Source organism: Mustela lutreola, chromosome 2, assembly GCF_030435805.1.
Source record: "Mustela lutreola isolate mMusLut2 chromosome 2, mMusLut2.pri, whole genome shotgun sequence".
In the NCBI taxonomy this organism is placed as follows: Eukaryota; Metazoa; Chordata; class Mammalia; order Carnivora; family Mustelidae; genus Mustela; species Mustela lutreola.
The window spans coordinates 106,164,503-106,185,776 of NC_081291.1; the positions used below are offsets into that span (position 1 = coordinate 106,164,503).

Below are 21,274 nucleotides of genomic sequence, written 5' to 3' on the forward strand. Positions count from 1 at the left end.
AAGCATCCCATTCTTAGCCCAGCTGCCAGAGTGATCCTTCTAAACTGAGATCCCATCACTCCTCTACTAAAAAACTTCCCAGGGGTGGTTCCCATCTCAGAGTATCAACCCTAAGGCTGACAAGGCCCTTTTCCATCTACCCTCCCCATCACTCTGTCCCCATTGACCCCCACTTTGTCCCCTAGCGTGGCTCCAGTCCAAGGCCCTTTGATGCTCCTTGGACCTGATCCTGCCTTAGGCCTCTGGACCTTTCCCTGGGCTCCCACTGCTTGGAATGCTCTTTCTGAGGTATCCACCTGGCTAACGGTCTCACCCATTTCAGATCATCACTTAGATCTCACTTAGATCTTAGATCTTAGATCTTGCTATTTAACACAGCAAACTGCACTTCCCCCCTGCCTCCCCAATACCTGATTCTTCTTTTTCCCATAGTATTCATTCCTACGTAGTTCACTTATTTATTGTGTTTATTGTTTGCCATCTCTTTCCACTAGGAAGTTGGTTTCATGAGGTCAGGGATCTGTTTTACTCCGTGACATATTCTAAATGCCTAGAAGAGTGGCTGGCAAATAGTGGGTGCTCCATATATGTTCGTTAAGTTAATGAAATCAGCTTCTGATGCTCATTCAGGGTGAGAGCTGAATTTGGCTGGGAAGAACAAAAAGGTCTAGAAACTTTCAGGATTTGATTATTATGGCCCCAGGGTCAGTATTCATGTGCTCAGGTTTGGAAATCCCCCCAGACATAGAGGAAGATGGACCAGACAAAATCCTGCAAACTCAGGGAAATATTCAACGGGGCTTCCCTGCCAGTGGGTTCCTGGTTAGATCCCATCATAGGCAACTGGGCTGGAGATGAGTTGTTGGTTTAAATGATAGCAAGAGAAAGGAAATGGTGAGAAGTCTGTGATGGGCATGAGAAAGGCACCTGGCATGCTTCAGTCTGTGGATTAAGCCACTGGCTGCTGGAATGAGGAACTCCTTCTCCCAGCCGGGGTGGGGCAGAGAGCCTGTCCAGGAGGGGAGGGAACTAGCAGAAAGGAGCTATGCATTCTTTCTTTTTTCTTTTCTTCTTTTTTTTTTTTTCCCTTCCTTCCTTCCTCTTGCTTTCTTCGTTCCCATGAGTTATTTATTTGTAACTGGAGGTGTTTTCTTTTTATTCCCTTCTTTACCCACACCCCTATCTGCCTCTCCTCTGGCCACCACAGGATTGTTCTCTGTATTTATTCAAGAGTTCTCTGTTTTTGCTGGAGTTTCTTCCGTCTTCTCTAGGGTGAAGCCCCACAGTGGATTGCACACACGCATGCATGCTACCTGACAGGCCAAACAGAATTCAGGTCATTGCTGTGGCCCCGGGGCCTCCCCTCCACACCAGAAACCCCCAAAAGGCAAATCCATCCTCCCATTTGATAAAGTGAAGGATTTAGGTTGAATGGGAGGGTAGAAGGGCTCAGCCTGTCCGGAGTGCTCTACAGATCAATGGTGTAGTTGGAACTGGGTTTCAAGATCTCAGACTGCATGCTGGACGGTGTCCTGGGTGGACCCCCTCAGCCTCTTCTCACAGAGTCTTTCTCCCCCCATGTTCTGGGATGACGCCCTCCAGGCAGCAGAGTTCTTAATCCCAGCGCAGGGTGAAGTTCTAGAAGACAGCGTCTCACACCCAAATGCAGAACCTCAGACTGCGTGGCCAAGGGGATCTTATTGATGGAAGCCCAGCGAAGGCAAATAACTTGTCCAAAATTACACAATTCTTGGGCCACAGTTAAGGATGGAGCCGGAAACTGAACTTAGGTTTTCTGATTGCACTTTGAAGTTCCTTCCAGCAGTGGGATTTTGTGATTTCTCGATGCTGAGCCACTCTACTCTAGAGTGGTTTTCATCACAAAACTCTGATCCTGAAATCCCCAAGGTACTTTGTCTGCCACTGGTAGTGGCCATGACAGCTCATTCCTTGGCCTCTGGAAGGGCTAAAATTCTTTTCTAGGGCATTTGGAAATATATTCTTCAGCCTCACTCCCCTTCCTGTGACCAAATCCCATAAGCTTCCTAGTCATCACCCTTACATTTCCCTCTTCCCGGGGCCCTGTACTCTGACCTGCACACCTATGCTTTCCCTTCTCCCAGCTAGTGAGCCTTCCCCATCCCACACTCCAGTCTGGCTCTGGACGTGATCCTGACTCTGACAGGGATGCAGAATCACAGGAGTCATTAGAAAGACGTTAGAGGTCAGAGTCCCGCTCCGCCCTGCCCCCTGCAGACCTTGGGGGGCTGTCCGTTCTCTCTGTTGCTTGAGGATCACGGTAGATGCCAGAGTTCTCACTTATTTACTTATTTTAAGATTTTATTTTATTTTATTTTATTTTATTTTATTTTCAGTGGGGCGGGGAGGGAGAGCCAGTCCTAAGCAGACACCGTGCCGAATGCAGAGCCCAACATGGGACTCTATCTTACGTCCTGAGAGCTCTCATACTGAACAGCTCAGGTGCAGGTGTACTCCATGAGCCACAAGTATGCAGGAGGAGCTGTGTAAGAACTTTACTTTCTCGTGTAATCCTCACAAAACAACCCAGCAAGGTAAGGACGATGCCCATTTTATAGATCAGGAAGTTGAGCCTCAGAAAGCTTCATTCATTTGCCCTAGATCACAGAGCTAATAAAGGCTAGGATTAGAAATGAAGCCCAGGTCTACTGAACTAAAAGACTAAGTCCCATGCACAGAGGTGGGGGGAGGAGGAAGGGTTGTAGAAAAGGGGGAAACATGAAACACCATCTTCCCTGGCCTCCCTGGCTGCAGGACCGAGGCGGTGAATATCACTGTGGAAATGATTCCACATCTCACAATCAAACTCCTCCAAGTGTCCAGAGAGGAGAGAGGTCGCTGGGCCGGGAGTGGGTGGGAGGGTTAGCTTGCTGACAGCCCGTGACATGCACCCTGCTAGCTCTCCACCGGGGCATTTGTGAGTACCTGGCTGCCTTCTGGAAACTACCCAGCCACACCAAGGCAGGTGACCCGCCCTCCTCCCCAGATTGAGGAAGCAGGAAAAGGTGGCAGCGTGAGGCAGTGAGCAGACGTGCTGGGCGATGGTGGCCAGATCTCCCCTGAGGATGGGCTTTCTCTGGGGCTTGGCTCTGTCCCTTTTCTTCTGCTGGGAGGCTGGGGCCCCCAGGAGCTCTGCAGGTAAGGAGGTGGGGGCTTCTCTCCCAATAGAGATCTGGGTGTGAGTTTCTGTACCAGCAGCCCTCTTGGGTTAATTACAATTAACCATAAAGTTGCATCTGAAGTACTCCTTTATAAACATGGTGTCAGCTGACGCGCGTCTGACACTGCAGTCCATAGAATGAGTGACGTCCTCGTGCTGTGACTGTGGGTTTGTTTTTCCACGTGGGAGTTGGGGGGGCAAGTGAGGCAGAGTGGTGGAAGGGGATAAATCTGACTAAAGCCAAAGAAAGTGGCTTGATCAGGTTCTAACTCCTCCAAGGTTATTTCCCAGCCCAGATTTCCTTTAAAAACTAGTTTTTGTGTGTGAAAAGTCTGTCACTGACTGCGTGGGGAGGGTGGATTCTGAGGGGGCCAGGGCTGTTACGGAAGAAGAGAACTAACCTAGAGGTGTAACAGGAACCTTGCTAAGCTTGTTGCATGCATTGTCTTTTCTTTTTTTAATAGACTTTTATTGGAGAGCAGTTTTGGTTTCACTACAAAATTGAGCAGAAAATACCGAGATTCCCATGTCACCTCTGTACACCCACTAGACATGGACTCCCCTTCTATCAGCATCCTGCATTTTTTTTTTTTTAAGATTTTATTTACTCACCTGACAGAGAAAGACACTGTGAGAGAGGGAACACAAGTAGAAGTGGGAGAGGGAGAAGCAGGCTTCTTGCCGAGCAGGGAACCTGATCAGGTCTTGATCCCAGGACCCTGGAATCATGATCTGAGCCAAAGGCAGACACTTAATGACTGAGCCACCCAGGAGTCCTCTGCATTATCTTTTTAAAAAAGATTATTTTTTAATTTTTTATTTTTTATAAACATATATTTTTATCCCCAGGGGTACAGGTCTGTGAATCACCAGGTTTACACACTTCACAGCACTCACCAAATCACATACCCTCCCCAATGTCCATAATCCCACCCCCTTCTCCCAACCCCCCTCCCCCCGGCAACCCTCAGTTTGTTTTGTGAGATTAAGAGTCACTTATGGTTTGTCTCCCTCCCAATCCCATCTTGTTTCATTTATTCTTCTTCTACCCACTTAAGCCTCCATGTAAAAAAGATTATTTTTTAAAGCAGTTTTAGTTTCATGGCAAAATTGAGAAGAAGGTACAGCTATGTCCCATATGCCCCCGTGCTCTTTTTAATATTCACAATGACCCGAGAGAGAAACACGAGTCTTATTCCTACTCACCCCTGCCCACAGAGGTGATGGGACTGAGGCTTCCCAGGATTCAACAAGTCACCTGCAAAGCCACCTTATTCTGCAAGCACCTAGCCTCTAGACCACTTTGTCTCGTGTACGCCTTCATGATCTGCCTGGCTTGTGCTACACGTTTTACATTTTAATTTAATCTACTCTTTACAACCTATGAAATATGTACCCTTAGCTCCGTTTTACAGATGAGAAAATGCAGGTTTGGAGCCCAGAGACTTGATCAGGGTCCCATGGCTGGTAAGAAGCAGAGCAGGGACTAAAACTCAGGGTCCCAGTACACACACCATCCTCTCTGCCAGTTTGAGGCATGACCGGGAAAGCAGCAACAGGAGCACAGGGCCGGGTCAGCTTTGCTGTGCTTGAGTAGACCTGTGGTGGGTCGGAGACTTGGGTGGGGGGTGTGAGGGTCCCAGTGGGTACGAAGTGGCTGTGGGTTGGGAAGCACAAGGAGGTTTCAAAGCAGGATGATATCATGGGGCTCCTGGAAAAGGAAGAAAATACTTCAGAGGAAGTCAGTGGTCAGACCCCAAGACCACTGCGTGGGTTGACACAGAAAGACTTTGATTCCACCGGGTAGGGACTAAAGAAGCTCAGAGAAATATCTTGGGCTTTGAAGTGGGGAGAAGAAAGTATATTCCTGTAAAAGCATGATTTGTGAACAACTAATAAGAGTGGATATGTCATGACTCTCCAAATCTGAGCATGGGGACAGCCTGACATTCTCACCGCATTAAAGAAGGCTGTGTGCTCTCAAGTGGCTCTTGGAGAGGACAAGGCTGGGGAGGGATGCTTAGTGACCCTTGCAGGCTTTGGTATATAAGACTTTCCCATCCTCTTCTCCTCTGGTCCTCACTACCACCTGCAAGGCAGGTAGGGTAACCCTTGTTCCCAAGGGAGGCTTGGAGAGGTCTAGTGACTGGCTTGGCTAGTAGGAGGCAGAGTCAGGATTTGAACCAGTCAATCATGGGACTCCAGAGCTAGTAGGCAATAGGCCTGGGTTGGAGCCCAGTCTTTGTTCTTCTGGCCCAGCGCTCTTTTATCGTTCAGGGAGAGATACAAGAGGACAAGCTGAGGACCTGGGGCCCAGTCCTGACAGCCAGGGTAGAGGTGACCAAATGGTCCTGTAATTCCATGGGGTGCTTGGGTACTTTTAGGTCAGTAGACCTCAGTAAAGACCATCTCAAATCATTGGAACCCCGAAAAGGGGGTTCTTGTCCTTCCAAGAGTAGGATTACTGGAAAACCACAGAGCATCCCCTTATATTTGAATTTCAAGAAACAAAGCTTTTTTTCTGTATGTCTCAAATATTACATGAGAAATACACATACTAAAGACATAATTTGTCATTAAAATTATTCCTTGTTTATCTGAATTTCAAATTTGAATTTAATTGGGCATCCTGTATTTTTACTTGTTAAATCTGGCAACCCTCCCCTGAAAGGGTCGTTAGCCCACTTACAGAGAGAGCCCTTCCCCCTCCGTAGGTGGGAGAGGCATGCTTGTAGGTGCATGAAAAGATCCTGCTGTAGCCTCCCCAGGAAAGGAGTGCCACCCACCGCTCACACAACCTCCAAGGGTCTGTCGAGTGGCCAGAGATGTTCTGGTCTGTGGAGAAACGCTAGCAGCATCTCTTTAAGGGTGAAGTTTTCCTCCCTTGGCTCCCTGTTACCTGTGGAACATGGATGGTGCATCATTTCAGTAGTTCTGGGGTCCCATCCCCACCATGTCAGATGAGTGGGGATGGGAAGCTTGCCCCTTTCCAAAGGACTCCGCCTGCTCCCTTCTCTTTTGCAGAAACCATCACCTACTCTCTCTCTGGAGGTTCCTCTCCCCACGTCCTCCCAGGTACCTCTAACTACAAAACCACAGTTGTTTTCTGGGTTTGAAGGGTTTTTACTCCCATGGGGAAACATCTGTTGGATGAGAAAAGTATCAATGGCAAAGTCACAAGGATTCTTTCAGAAGGTTCTGAGAGTTGTGGTCCCTGCTCTGTAGTTCTTGGCTCACTTGGACCTCTGCCTTCTTTGCTCCCCCTTGAAGCTGGAGTCTGGCCCCATGCACTCCCTCTGATGGCTTCAGACCAATAATCAACTAGATTCTGAGGCTTGCCTCAGAAGCACTTAGGGTCATCAGAAGACATTAGACAGGCTGGGGTGCCTGCGTGGCTCGGTGGGTTGAGGCCTCTGCCTTCAACTGGGGGCATGATCCCAGGGTCCTGGGATCCAGCCCCACGTCAGGCTCTCTGCTCAGCGGGGAGCCTGCTTCTTCCTCTCTCTGCCTGCCTCTCTGCCTACTTGTAATCTCTGTCTGTCAAATCAATAAATAAAATCTTAAAAAAAAAAAAAAGGAGACATTAGACAGGCAACCCCAGTTCCATGGCTGACACAGGGGACTGGTCTTCCTGATGATACCACCTCCTTCTTCCTTGTATGTATAGATGAAAAATGCCATAAAAGCAACTTCCCCTCCCTACCCTCCTCCCAGGATACCCAGGGCATAAACACAAGAACATGTGTGAAATTAGTCCAATGGGACTCATGGCTTACAAAGCTGGTCTTACCTAACACAGGCCCCAGCACCAGCAGACCAGGTCCTTTGGTGATGACAAACCACATAGAAGAGACTGCCATGACTCCGGGAATCGGGACAAATTCAGAGAGAGACTTCCAGACCTCTGACCTTGTCGAGACCTCTGTGCCAAGCCATAGCCCTTTGGAAACTCAAACCCTGAGCACCCAGACCTTTGATAGGAACTTAATCCTGGCCAGTGCCATTTCAGAAGCAGAGACCAGGAAAACCAAGACCACTTTTCGTGCAACAGAGACCAGGGTCTTCACACAAATGACACCGTCCAAGTTCACGGTTATGATCACCACTCCTATGGAGGCATCAGCCACAAGTGGCAGGACCATGGCAACTGGAAGGACCACAGTGGAGACTGTCATAGGCAGTGATCTTGTGGAAGCTGTCTTTGACACCCTTTGTACTGATGACAGCTCAGAAGAGGTGAAGAGGCTCATAATTGATGTCTTGACATCAGCTCACACCTCTGCAGAAGACGAGGGCCTGGCCTCAGACAGCAGCGCCTTCTCAGACCACTCAGTTCTGGCCATCACCGTCTCACAGGCCCTGGCACCCGACCAGAATGCTTCGGCTAAAGACTGGCTTGCCTACAGCCTCACTGATGTGGAGATTACCAACTGCAGCATCACAGAAATACTAACAACTGCCACCAGCCTTGGGACCTCCAACGTAGCTCTCGACCCCTCAGGAGGAAAGACCCCATCTTCCCCTGATGTGTCAGCTTTGTTTCATTCCACCGAAGCAGAACCACACCTCACCAAGACCATGACCTCCACAGAGATTTCATCAGCAGCCAGTGCCACAGAACCAGTCACACCTGATACCCCAGTTGAGACTCCGCTACCTGCTAATAGCACCATAGAAGGAGGAACAACAGCAGCTGAGCCCATGACCCCCAGCACAAGTTTGGTGACAGTCAGCATTGGACCCTGGGAAGAAACTGCTGTCCTCTCTACGGAGACGACAAGCCACACTGAGGTCTCAGGAGTGATTACGATCTCCACAGAGACCGGGTCAACGGTAGGTAAAGTGGTTTCCCCTGCTGCGGCTGACAGCCACAGCCACAGAGCCACTAGCAAGAACTCCAGCCCCTCACAGCCTCGTACCACAGACAGCACAATCGATGGGTCCGTCTCCATCAGCAGGAGCACTTTTCCTTCTGCCCACCTGATTATGGCCAATAGAAGCCTTGAGGCAAACATCACCTCAGTCAAGACCACAACCTTAGCCAAGACCTTGAAGACAACCAGCAGGGCTGGAGGGAAGACGCCAACTGCTCTGCCCACCACTGCTCAGCCAAGGGGGACCACAGAAGCTACTGCAGGTAGAGGCTCCTATGGCTAGGATCTGGGGGATGTGGGGTTTGGAGTTTCCAGGGTGTCTGTGTGCTTAATAAGGGGTAGGGAGGAAGGAAGGCTCTGGGGCCTATTCTGAGTCCAGTCTCTGATGGAAGCTCTTCATGATCTTCTAGCAATTCTTGCCAAAGTCAGAAATATAGCAGAGTTAGAGAGGTATATGGGAAAACTGTGGGGCTATCACCTACTCTCTCTCTGGAGGTTATCCCTCTCTGCTCTCTGGCCTCAGTTTCTCCACCAGTAAATGGGGTCGTGATGGGTGAACAATAAGGTCCTTTCCGGCTCTATCCTTCCATGATATTAATAGTTGAGTGACTAATATGCACCAGGTGAGGCCCCAAATTTTATTCAAAAGCCACAGTCCTCATACTCTTGAAGCTTCTGGTACAGCTAGAGCCACACAGAGGGGCACCATGTGAACATCTGGCTCAAGCTGTGGCCCTCTGAACCACTGAGACCCCATGAAAGTGGGACTTACTGGTTGTGCCTGCTGGGGTTGGAGCCACAATGACTTGAAACAAACAAACAAACAAATTGGGTGAAGGTTTGGGGTTTAAAGCTTCATGTCTAAGAAAACATACTTTTTAGGGAAAAAGCTGCTTGTGAGAGGCTGCTCTGTCAGCCCAGCTCCTGGTCAGCCTGGAGCCTCCACCTCGTCTTCCTAACACTGTCCTTGTGGCCTCACCCCGATGGTGGCCTCAGCTTGTCCTGCCTTTGTGGGGAGGTGAAATAAAAATATTAATCACAACCCCCTTACCAAACATCATGTGTATTCCAGCAGAGGTGATAGAAACATATTGCCCCACCAGGCAGTGCTGGCCCCAGAATGTTCTCACTGATGTCAGGCAGTGAACTAAGAGCTTTGCATGTGTTCTCTCTTCTAGTTAAACCTTCAAAACCACCTTCTGAGGTGGATGTTAGTAGCCCACCTGACGGGTGAGGAAACAGATTTAAAGATGGTGAAAAGACAGCAGTGGGACTCCAGATGGAAGTCTGGTTCCATCTCATAGTCTCCTACTGTGCTTTTATTTTTATTTTTTATTTTTTATTTTTTTAAAAGATTTTTATTATTTATTTGACAGAGAGAGATCACAAGTAGGCAGAGAGAGAGAGAGAGAGGAGGAAGCAGGCTCCCTGCTGAGCAGAGAGCCCAGCTTTTATTTTTTTAAAGCACAACTGATTAATGTATTTTTCTTTTAAAATGCTTTTCTTCGGGGTGCCCGGGTGGCTCAGTGGGCTAAAGCCTCTGCCTTCGGCTCAGGTCATGATCCCAGAGTCTTGGGATCGAGGCCTGAATCGGGCTCTCTGCTCAGCAGGGATACTGCTTCCCCCTCTCTCTCTGCCTGCCTCTGTGCCTACTTGTGATCTCTCGCTCTCTGTCAAATAAATAAATAAAATCTTTAAAAAAATAAAATAAAATTCTCTTCTTTATTATTTGACAATTAGATGATACATTGACACGATTTAAAATTCAGTAGGTACAAAAGGGATCAGTATAAAATGTTTCTGTCCCACTGAGGTTCCCCAACTCCCCAGCTACCTTCATACACATGACCGACAGAGTCACTTTCTTGTGAATAGTCCAGCCATGAAATATGCATATGGCGGCCAAAACAAGGGGGAAAGAGATATATATTGATATTGATACAGTATCAATACTGGTATCTATCTCTATCTCTAAATATAGAAGTGCAATCTAACAGTATTCTGGTAGGAAGAAATGACTCCATGGTCATTTCTGGGGAAAGCAAGGGGGTTAGGGCCCCACCAAAGGCAGAACTTGCCCCCAGAGTGTCTAGATTGGGAAGACTGGATTGAAGCTTCTGCCAACTTAGACCTGGACAAATTGGCTGAGGTTTCCCCCTCTGAGAGCTGGCCTCTCACTGGTGCTCTCCCTGTCTGGATCCTTTCCCAACAGTTCATCCAGAACTCCCAGGCCTTGAGAACATTCTAGATTTCACTTTCATTTCTCGTTCTTTGTACTATTCTTTTGACTTCTCCAAATGTGGATGGGGTCTTTAGACATCCTTTCCTTCACTCTTGTTGGGAAGACACTACAAGGAGCCTAGTTATTGGAAAGAGGGAATCCTTTTTCTCTTTGCAGTGAATAGATGTAAGATCCCATGTGAGCACGGACACATTTACACATGAGAGTGAGCCCAGAGGTGCAGAGTGGGGGACAGAGGCTGGGGAGCACAGGTCATGTCCCCATTCCTGAACTGACTTACCGATAGGTTCATCTCCTGCTTTTCTAAATTTTCAGGTGGGGATGGAGGCTTTCTCCTCCTGCAGCTGAGAGTGGCCTCCCCAGAAGACCTCACTGACCCCAGAGTAGCAGAGAGGCTGATGCAGCAGGTGAGTGGGAACTTTCTGGGCCAGGAAAGTAGAGGAGAGTTACAGGAACTAAATCTAATCTTCTTGGCTTAGCTTCTGCCTATTTTTCCTGAGTTGGGAATTCCCTTCTGTGTTTGTAAAAAAATGATTTCCCTCACCCCTAATTTTCTCAGGCCTTAGGAAGGCCAGGTCTTCTAGCCTTTGGAAGGTCAATTATATGAATGGGCAGGACTTTGGGTTACAAGTAGCAGAAATCCAGCTCATTGGAGCTTACACAGAAAAAGGCAAGGAATTGACTGAGAAACCTAGAAGTGACTTGTCCATTTTCAGTTATGGCTAGATCCAGCAGCTTAGATACGATCATCAATATTTTCTTTCTCGACTTCTCTTAGCATTTTGTTCTTCAGAATCTCTCTCCATATGTAAGGAAAGGTGGCTGTGACAGCCCCAGAGTCACAGGTACTTTCCTCTCCCAATACCTGCATATTATACTAGGGAAAGACTAGTCTTATGGACCTGCAAGGTCCACCGTAACTGACAGCTCAAACTGAACCACATGGAATGAGAAGGACAGGCCCTAGAGGAACTAGGAATGCTAGGCAGAAAATACCCCAATGATGTGTATTCTCGATGGGGACCAAGACTGGGATATTTTTGTATAAGTTGGGAAAATTCCCCTAAGACCCACATCACTGGGCAAAGCTTCCAGTGGTGGAATTCTGGGGCCAGAGCTTTTGGGGATGGTGCGAATCATTGGAAGGTTAGACTAGGTCAGCTCAGCCTAGCTCTTGTGCCCACATCTTGAAGCCAGGAGATAAGAAGAGGGAATATCTGGACCCTTGAAGTTCTCTTAGCTGAAAGGGACCCATCAGGACTCCATAAGGAGTTCCCTGGGGTGGGTGCAGGGTTGAAATGGGACAGCCAGAGAAATGACGAATGCCTACAGCACATGATAATCAAAGTAGCAAGTGTGAATCCTAGTCAAAGAGGGAAGCCAGAGGGGCATCTGGGTGGCTCAGTTGGTTAAGACTCTTGGTTTCAGCTCAGGTTACGATCTCAGCATTGTGAGATCGATTGGGGTCTGTGCTCAGCGTGGAGTTGGCTGGAGATTCTCTCTCTCTCCCTTCTTCCTCTGCCCCTCCCGCCCTCTTTCTGTCTCTATAAAATAAATAAATCTTAAAAACAAACAAACAAACAAAAAAAGGAGGGAACCCAGAATAGTGTCAGATCTGAGCTCCCAAACTGGAAACTATTTCCGTGATCAGAAAGAGGCCTGGGAGAAAGGAGCAGGTCCAGAGCTGAGGGGCAGGAATCAGGCTGTGTTGGTGTTGGGTAGGAGTTCTTGTTGGGAATGGGGCACAGACACAGAGTTCTGGGCTCAGACAAAGAACAAACTTTGGAGCCATATAGATCAAGGGGTGAATTTCAGCTCCTAACTGTGTGACCTTGGGTAAGCTATTCTGTATTATTTTCCTCCCTTATAAAATGAAATTACTACTACTTGCTTTATAAGGGTTGTTGGGAGGTCCAATGACATACTGTGCATGCAGCATCTAGTCCATGCCCAGTCTGTGGGCGGCTCGGGAAGGGTTGCTGGCCTCCTCGTACATCCTGTCCCACTGTCCCTTTCTGCCCATGCCCTGTGGTGAGCTCATGGGCCAGATTTGGGCTGGAAGGATCCCTGCTTCTTTTGCCCTCCAGCTCTGCCAGGAACTGCATACCCATGGACCTCCAATCCACGTCTCTCTGCTGCGCATCAGGAGGGGCTAAGGAACATCTGCTGTGCCAGAGGGGCCAGTGCTGCCTGCCTGTGGCCTGGGATACCCCCTCATCCCATACACAGACTGGAGCTACCGAGCTAAGATATACCTGGAAGATTCCCAGGAGGTCAGCTAACCTAAGGCATTACCCAGCCATGGCAGCGGGACCCTGGCTCACATATGCCTCAGTGTGTGTGTGTGTGTGTGTGTGTGTGTGTGTGTGTGTGTGATGGTGGGGGTGGGGTGGGAGTGGAGCTTCCCTTGTTCCGAAGATATCCTTGGACTTCCTTTGCCACCTGTGTTACGTTTCAGTAAAGAGTGATCTGATCAGCCATCTTTCCACCCTCTTGGTGCTCCCATCAGTCCATTAAAATTGCACACAGTGTGGCCCAGAGGCAACCTATTTGATCAGTATGGGATTTTTTTGGTGTTGACATTTTTATGATATGGGGATTTTATGCATCCTCCTTACTCCTTCCCTCCCTCCTTCTCCCCTGGTTCTTGGTTGGGACCTCGATTACAGCACTTACTGAGGCTGGCCCCAGAGCCTGTTGAACTCTGAGCTCCTTCAGAGCTGGGCCCATATTTATCTCAGCATCCCCTGAACCTGAGCAGAGTGCCTGGTCTGTAGTAGGATCACAGAGAATGTTTTTTGGATTGCCTTGACTTTCAAGTTCTGGATACAAGCAGATCACAAGAAAGTCTGCAGTACTCGATTATTCCTCCCCTCTAGCTCCTAAGTCAAATTATTACTATTATTTTTAAGAAATTAAATGCAGCTACCTGATGGCTTAGACGGTTGAGTGTGTGACTTTTGATTTGGGCCCAGGTCATGAGCTCAGAGTTGTGAGGTCAAGTCCTGCTTCAGGCTCTGTGCTGGGCATGGAGCCTGCTAAAGATTCTCTCTCTCTCTCTCTCTCTCCCCCTATCCCTCTACCCCTACTCTACCCCTAAAAATATTACATGTAGCTAATCTTTTTTCCACTGTAAAACAAAAAACAACAAACAAACAAACAAAAAAAAACCCTTGCTTATGATTTTGTGATTTTGAAAAATTCAAAAGGACCAAGAAAAGAAGACAAATAGCAAGAGGAGTGGTAAAGAAAGAAAAACATCTCTAAAATCCCACTTCTTATGTACAACTATTGTTAGTGTCTACACTCAACCTCTCTACTTGGTCTGAGATGTTTTACGTTCAATATTTGCAAAGTCAGTCTTTTTTTTTTTAAGATTTTATTTATTTACTTGACAAAGATCACAAGTAGTCAGCAGGCAGAGAGAGGAGGAAGCAGGCTCCCTGCTGAGCAGAGAGCCCAATGATTATGATGATGATGGGGGGGTGATGCGGAGGATGATGGGGGGGGATGATGCGGGGGCGGGGGGGGGGGGATGATGCGGGGGGATGATGCGAGGCTCGATCCCAGGACCCTGGGATCATGACCTGAGCTGAAGGCAGAGGCTTTAACCCACTGAGCCACCCAGGCACCCCACAAAGTCAGAGTCTTAATCTTTCCCCCAAACCGGCTCTGCCTGCGACTTCATTATGTTAATTGCATCCTCCTGTTGCTCAAGCCCAAATTCTCAAAGCCAGTCTTTATTCCCCTATTTCCTTCGCACTCACTTTATGTCTAACTCGTCGCAGAATGCTGTTACTCTCCTCTTGTCAAAATAAGCCCGGAATCTGATGCTTCCTCACCATCGCTGCTGCTCTCAACTGGTGCAAGGCACCATGGCCTCCTGCCGGGATTACTCAGACCCTCTTAGCAGGTCTCTCTGTTTTCTACCTTTACCCCTCAACTGCACTGTAGCCCCAGCACACCAGCCAAGGCTGTTGCTCTGCAGTGTTAGTCAGACATCGCCACTTCTTGGCTCCAAACTCTCCCATCTCATTTAGACAAAGAGGTGTGCGACCTGCGCCCCTCCCCCAGCCTCGTTAATTTGCTCCCTGCGCTCCAGCAATGCTGACCTTCTTGCTGTTCCAGGAATCCATCAGGCTTTGTATGCATTCTCCTATCTGGGGACCTTTGCACATGTTGGTCAATTTGCTCAGAGGGCTTCTCCTGCAGATATCCAGCCGGTAACACCTCCAACTCTTTCACCATCTCGGTGGGTCCCCCTGGCCACCCCCTCTGTTTTGATTTTCTTAATGCTGATTACAACCTAACATAATACATATTTTATTGATTTATCCTTTCATCTGTCTCCCTCAACTAGAATGGAAGATTTCGCTCCCTCCCGTATCCCTAGCATCTAGCACAATGCCTGGCAATAAAAAGGGCCCAGTAGTAGAGCCTGGGTGGCTTAGTTCTTAAGCGTCTGCCTTCGGCTCAGGTCATGATCCCGGGATCCTGGGACTGAGTCCCGCATTGGGGTCCCTGCTCAGCGAGAAGCCTGCTTCTCCGTCTCCCACTCTCCCTGCTTGTCTTCCTCTCTCACTGTCAATTAAATAACTAAATAAAAAAAGAAATTCTGAAAAAAAAGTGCCCAATGGGGCTATGGACATTGGGGAGGGTATGTGCTATGGTGAGTGCCATGAAGTCTGTAAGCCTGGTGATTCACAGACTTGTACCCCTGGGGCTAATAATACATTATATGTTTTTTTAAAAAAATTTAAAAATTAAAAAAAAATTTTAAAGTGCCCAGGAAATATTGTTGAGCGGAGGAAACAGGACAACTTCAAAAATTGCTATGAATAAGGGGAATATGTGTATTAACTGATCCCCTGCCTCTTGCAGAGGGAAGCAGAACAGGTTTTATAAAGGAGGCTGAACAAAAATAATGCAAATATTCTTCCCAACATATTTGCTGAGCACCCACAACAGAAGAGAGACATGTTGTATGCCATGGGGGATGCAAAGCCATCTCTTCCCTACAGGCCAAACTTAGTAGGGGAGGGTAGACAGGTACACAATTACAAATTGAAAGAACTTATTTACACCATATTCTGGCAAAACCAGAACCTCCTTAATATACAAAGAGCTCTTAAGAAGCAATAAAATGGCAAACATGCCTGCACGAAAGTTAGAGTATAAATGTCTTCCAGAAACAGGAGTATAAGTGCCTGTTTTCCATGAAAAAGAAACTTCACTAGCAAAAAAAAAGGGGGGGAGAGAGTCATACAATGAGATATTGCTAATTGTGTGTTAATAGGTAAGGATTTATAAAAATTATAATTTCCATGAGGAGGGTGTGGGGGGGAAAGAACACTCTAAAATACTGTTGGCGTGAATGAAACTGGTATAGCCTTTCTGGAGGGCATTTTGATTTTCTAAAGCCTTAAAAATGTGCATCCCTTTCCCCAAGCAATTCCATCCCAAATGGTTTATCTTAAGGAAATAATTAAGAGTCTGTGCAAAGATAATAAATAATCTGTTCATTACAGCGTACATAAATTCATTACATTTATAACAGCCAATAAAGGAAAAAGACAAGACAAAACACAGGATATCCCAGTGTAGTCATTTGGTTAATAATAACAGGGTGTGTGTGTGTGTGTGTGTATGTGTGTGTGTTTGCTCCCAAATACTTTTCACACTGTCTCTAGAGGTTCCCTTTCCAAATTCAAAGTTAGTCCTGTTCTTACCAAAGGAATAAAACTCCCAGCTTTGTATATTAGGGTCTTTGTGATATGGCCTTGGCCACCTTCTCAACTCCGTGTCCTACAGACCCATCTCCTATGTCCTATGTTCCTTCCACAGGAAATTTCTCAGTACTTTGCAGTCACGCCACCTTTGATCCAGTCTGCATATCATGATTCTTGCCCCCAGAAGTTTCCCCCTCTCTCTGGTGCCTTCATCTGGAAAACTTCTATTCATGCTCCAAAGCCCAGTTCACTCAGTGCCTCCTTGTGGTGGCTCTCCGAAAATCCCCTAATGAGGATCTAGTTTCTTAGTCTCTTTATGTTTCTGTTACAACACTTAACACGCTACGCTACATCCTGGTTTATTTGCTTCCAAGCTTATTAAGTCATAGATGTTTCAGGACAAGTACCGCAAGGGAGTCATCGCTGTGGCCACAGAACCTCGCACAGAGCCCTGCACAGAGACGGCACTTGACTGTCCGCCGAACCACGGAGAGGAGTGGCTGCGGGTGCAGTTGACCCGGAAATATGGGTACTGGGCTCTGAAAGTCGGGAAAATGGAATTTTTTGAAGTCAAACAAAATATAAATCTAATGATATCATTATGAATAAGCCACACTATAAACAGGCATGGGTGGAGAGCAGTTTGCGTAAGTATGTAACACCCATTACATAATTCCAATTCTTAAATAGCTTTTCTTTTCTTGCTTGGCATTTATTTGAATCAGAGATACCTGATAAAGTGGATAATTCATCTTAAATACCTGCATATAAGGACATACATGTACATTCAAAACTGATGGCTATTCTTGGAAGCCAAAAAGTATGTAAAATACAGGCTCCACCAGTTAGAAGCATTTGGGAATTAAAGTGTGTAATACGTACGAGCGTGTGCACTCACACACATGCGTGTAGGGAGGGCGTGAAAGAGAGAGAGAGGAGAGAATTACTGGCGATGACCAGAATTAGCAGAAGTAATGTTACCAAACCAGCAAGAACCAGAAGGCCTGGGGAAAATTCTCCAGTTATATAAGACTCAAATGTGTGTGTGTCTATGAGGTGGAAATGCCACATATTTCATGCAGACAAAGGTGGGTGTGGACCCAAACAAGAGAGCCTGTCTAAAGTCACCGGTGACTCACAGGCCGTGATGAGGACAGCATGAGGGGGATCTATTCCGAAGAGACTTGGGCTGAAGCTCCTGCCATAGCCAGTCCTTCCTTCAGCCCCTGTAGGGGGGCTGGCCACCAGTGAGTGGAAAGCAGGGAATAGCAACTGATCCCACGGGTGTACCCCAAATTCAAATGAGTGGACATCACTTTTGGGTATCAGTGTACATTTGCATATCATGCCAGTTATCTATTTTTTACCATCAGTTCTTTATTCCAGTTGTATAAGTGACCGAATCCAAATTGCACAGATCCAGCAGGTGGGCTGATGAAGACTCGTGTTGTGTCCTTGATCTGACTGTACCACTCATCAAGTGACCTTTTCTTGCTACACAGACACCGCCTTACTTTTTCTTTTTTTTTAATTTATTTTAGAGAGAGCAGGGAGAAGGGCAGAGAAAGAGGGAATGGAAGAGAAGCAGATGCCCCACTGAGTGGGGAGCCCTACATGGAGCCCAGCCTCACAACCTTGAGATCATGACCTGAGCTTAATTGAGAGTCAGATGCCTAACTGACTGAGCCACCCAAGCTCTCCAGCCTCCTTCCTTTTTTATGACACCCTTTCTCTACATGCTCAGTGTCTCAGCCATTTTGACCAGGTTGCCACGTAAAATATAGGACACACAGTTAAATGATAATTTCAGATAAACAATGAATACTTTTAAAAACATATGGGTATCCCAAACACTTTATGGGACATCTTGTACTAAAAAATTCATTGTGATTTTTCTGAAATTAATTTTGCTAAATCTGAAACTAAATTCCAAAACTAAATTTGCTAAATCCGACAGCCTTACTTGGAAGGTCTCCTCTTCAACAAGTGTCCCTACTTCTCTTTTTCCTACAACTCTTTTGAGTTTTTTATAACTTTTTCCTAGTCCGTGGGGTTCCTTCTCTGTAGCAAGCCCCTGAGCCTCTCTTAGGCTTCGGCTATCTTTTTCTGTCCTCCAACACTTCTTCTGTCCTCCCGCACCTTCACCCCTCCACCATTGCCCAGTGACAGGAGAAGAAGCTTAATGACTGAAGACAGATGAGGGAAAGGACTTTGGGTTGGGGTGGACTTGCTCCCCGTTTGCCACCTTGCTTTTGTTCTTTTAGGCTTCCTCTTCCCATGCTTGAGGACACACGGTATCTATACCAACCATGTCTTGCACAGCATGGATCAATCCCTTGCCAAGAGTCCTCACTGGGTTGAGGATGAGATATAATTTTTGGACTTCATGTTTAAAGCAAGCCTTCCTCTCTCTGACCTGGAGCCACACTACAAAGTCCTCATTGCATAATTTAGTTTTGGGATTACAATGGTCCCAGTAAAGTCTGTCTCACCAGTCCACCATGCTTATGTGGCCCCTCCTTCCTCATTTTATACCTCCTTTTTTCTAAGTGCTGGACACTGCCCTTCAGCCCATCCCTCTCTCTCTAGAGACATATGTGCTTAGTTCTTTTTATTTAAGTGTTTACAATCTTTTGAATTAATAAACCTAATTTTTTGGAGTACTTTTATGTTCGCAAAACTGAATTAGAAGTACAAACTTCCCATTTCTCCCCTTCATTCCCCACACTTACAACCTCCCCCACTACTAGCACCCCCCACTGGAGTGCATTGTTACAATCCATGAACCCATGTTGACACATCATTATGACTCAAAGTCATCAGTTTATACTAGGATTCATTCTTTTCTTTTGAATGTGAAGTATAGTTGACATACAACATTATATTAATTTCATGTATAAAACATAGTAATTTGGCATTTATACGTATTATGAAATGATCACCATAAGTCTAGTTACCATCTGTCACCATATAGTTAATATAATATTATTATCTATATTCCCTATGCTGTACATTACAACCCTTGAGTTATTTTATAACTTGAAGTTTCTACCTCTTCATCTTCACAATTTTGCCCACCCCTCAGTACCACTTTCCTCTGGTGTGTGATTCCTGTAGGTTTTTAAATTTTAATTTAATTTTATTTTATTTTTAGAGAGAGAGAGAGATTATGTGTGTGCACATGCAAGCAAGGTCAGAGAGGGGGCGAACAGAGGGAGAGGGAGGGAGAGAATCCTAAACAGACTCCATGCCCAGTGTGGAGTTCAGTGTAGGGCTCGATCCCATGATCCTGAGATAATGACCTAGGCCGAAATCAAGAGTCCGGTGTTTAACAGACTGAGCCACCCAGGAGACCTGCTGTAGGATTTTTTTTAAAAAATCAAGCTGAGGAAGTTTCCATCTATTCTAAGAATTTGGGTGTTTGAATTTGTCAAATGTTTCTTCTGCAGCTATTGATATAATCATATGATTTTTCTTCTTTATTCTATTGATGTGATAGATTACATTAATTGATTTTTGAGTGTTGAATCAGTCTTGCATACCTGGAATAAATGCCACTTGGCCATGGTGTGTAATTCCTTTTATTCATTGTCGGATTTTATTTGCTAATGTTTTTTTGAAGATTTTTGCCTCCATGTTCATGAGAGATCTTGCTGTATAATTTTTTTCTTTATTATTTTTTTTTCTGGTTTTAGTTTTAGGGTAATGCTGGCCTCCTAGAATGAGTTAGGAGGTATTCTCTCTGCTTCAGTCTTCTGAAAGAGATTACAGAGAACTGATAGAATTTCTTCCTGAAATGTTTGGTAGAATTCACCAGTGAATCCATCTGGGCTGCGTGCTTAATTCTTGTTAAATGAATGCTAGGATTATGAATGCCTGGGTGGCTCAGTCAGTTAAGCCTCCCAGGGTCCTGCATGGAGCTCCTTGCTCAGCGGGAGTCTGCTTCTCTCTCTGCCTGCTGCCCCCTCCCCCTGCCTGTGCTCCCTCGCTCTCTCTCTTACAAATAAATATAACCTTTAAGAAGAACTTTTTAAAAAATGAATGCTAGGATTAAATAAATGTGTGTGTATGTGTGTCACTTAAGTAGTCTTCACACCCAACATGAGGCTTGAACTCATGACCCAAAATCAAGAGTTGCATGCTCTACCAACTGAACCAGCCAGGAGCCCTAAATAAACGTGGTTTTCTATGGAGACTTGATTATTCTTTGGGACAGCTGAGGGTAAAGCCACAACCTTACACATATGGGAGGGGCTTTGTCTACTGGGAGTAGTCATTCTCTCTGAAATGCAGACAGTTAGGAGTCTCTGCTCAGGTCAGAGATCATGTTTCTCCGGAGCTTCCTCCCACACTACCTGCTCACCTGCGAGAGTGAGACTGAGCGCCGGGTTCACATCATGGGACCTGCTTTCCGACCCTATGGCCACACTTGTTTGGACCAGTGATGAACAGCTGACATAGCTAGGCTAATCAGAGTCCCCCTTCAGGCAGTTAGGACTTAGGACCAAGAGCCAGCTACCCAGTTTCTGCATAGAGTTGGAATTGAGGTACTCTAGACCCAGGAGTTGTGGACCAGTTTTTGGTTGGACTTGTTATACCAGAGAGGTGTCAAGTTCTGTAGGCTAGGAGAGAAGATGAGGTGGAAACTGGTCGGGTTGCTGGGAATGGGCAGAATGGGGCCAACGGACTGTGGGGTAGAGAGGCTCAGAAGACTCTAGAGGGGTTCAGGAAAGGACAGGAAAGGATAAAATATATTAGGGATTGGGTACTCCAGGTCAAATGAAGGGGTGGGTGGCATGGTTCTCAGATTGGTTCTTGGAAAAGAGGCTGGAATGGTTTAATCCCTCCTCTGGGGAGCACAGACAGTGGGGACAAGAACCAGACAGGTAAAGGCACTGTGTATTTATCCTTTTGGAACTGAGGGACAGAGACCAGCAAGGCAGCGAGGGTTTCTGGGTGAGTCTAGGCTACTCCATATGGGGGCCTCAGAAGGCCAGGCTTTGGCTTGTGTTTCTTTCCCTGGGAAGGGGACAAAAATGATGTGTGGAGGCTGAAGCAAGGATCTGCCTGGGTTGGAGCAAGAAGCCTCCCCACAGAGAGTAACTGTGGGCTGAAGGGGCCTGGGTTGAACCCACCTCGGCTCCTCCACTCCCTGTCCCTAGCTCTTCAGCCACCAGAGGAAAATCCCAAGTGGAGCCCATGGCTTTGGGAACACAAAAAGTCTGAAGGA

General features: G+C 46.7%; 1 protein-coding gene across 1 annotated transcript; it reads left to right on the plus strand.

The window, feature by feature from the left end:
- Positions 1-2,987: 2,987 nt before the first annotated feature.
- On the plus strand, positions 2,988-13,816 carry MUC20 (mucin 20, cell surface associated). The gene is made up of 4 exons (XM_059162981.1): positions 2,988-3,177; positions 6,999-8,336; positions 10,631-10,722; positions 12,403-13,816. The coding sequence occupies exons 1-4, from the start codon at positions 3,081-3,083 to the stop codon at positions 12,469-12,471; spliced, it is 1,596 nt and encodes a 531-aa protein (XP_059018964.1). The 5' UTR covers positions 2,988-3,080; the 3' UTR covers positions 12,472-13,816.
- The last annotated feature ends 7,458 nt before the right edge of the window (positions 13,817-21,274 follow it).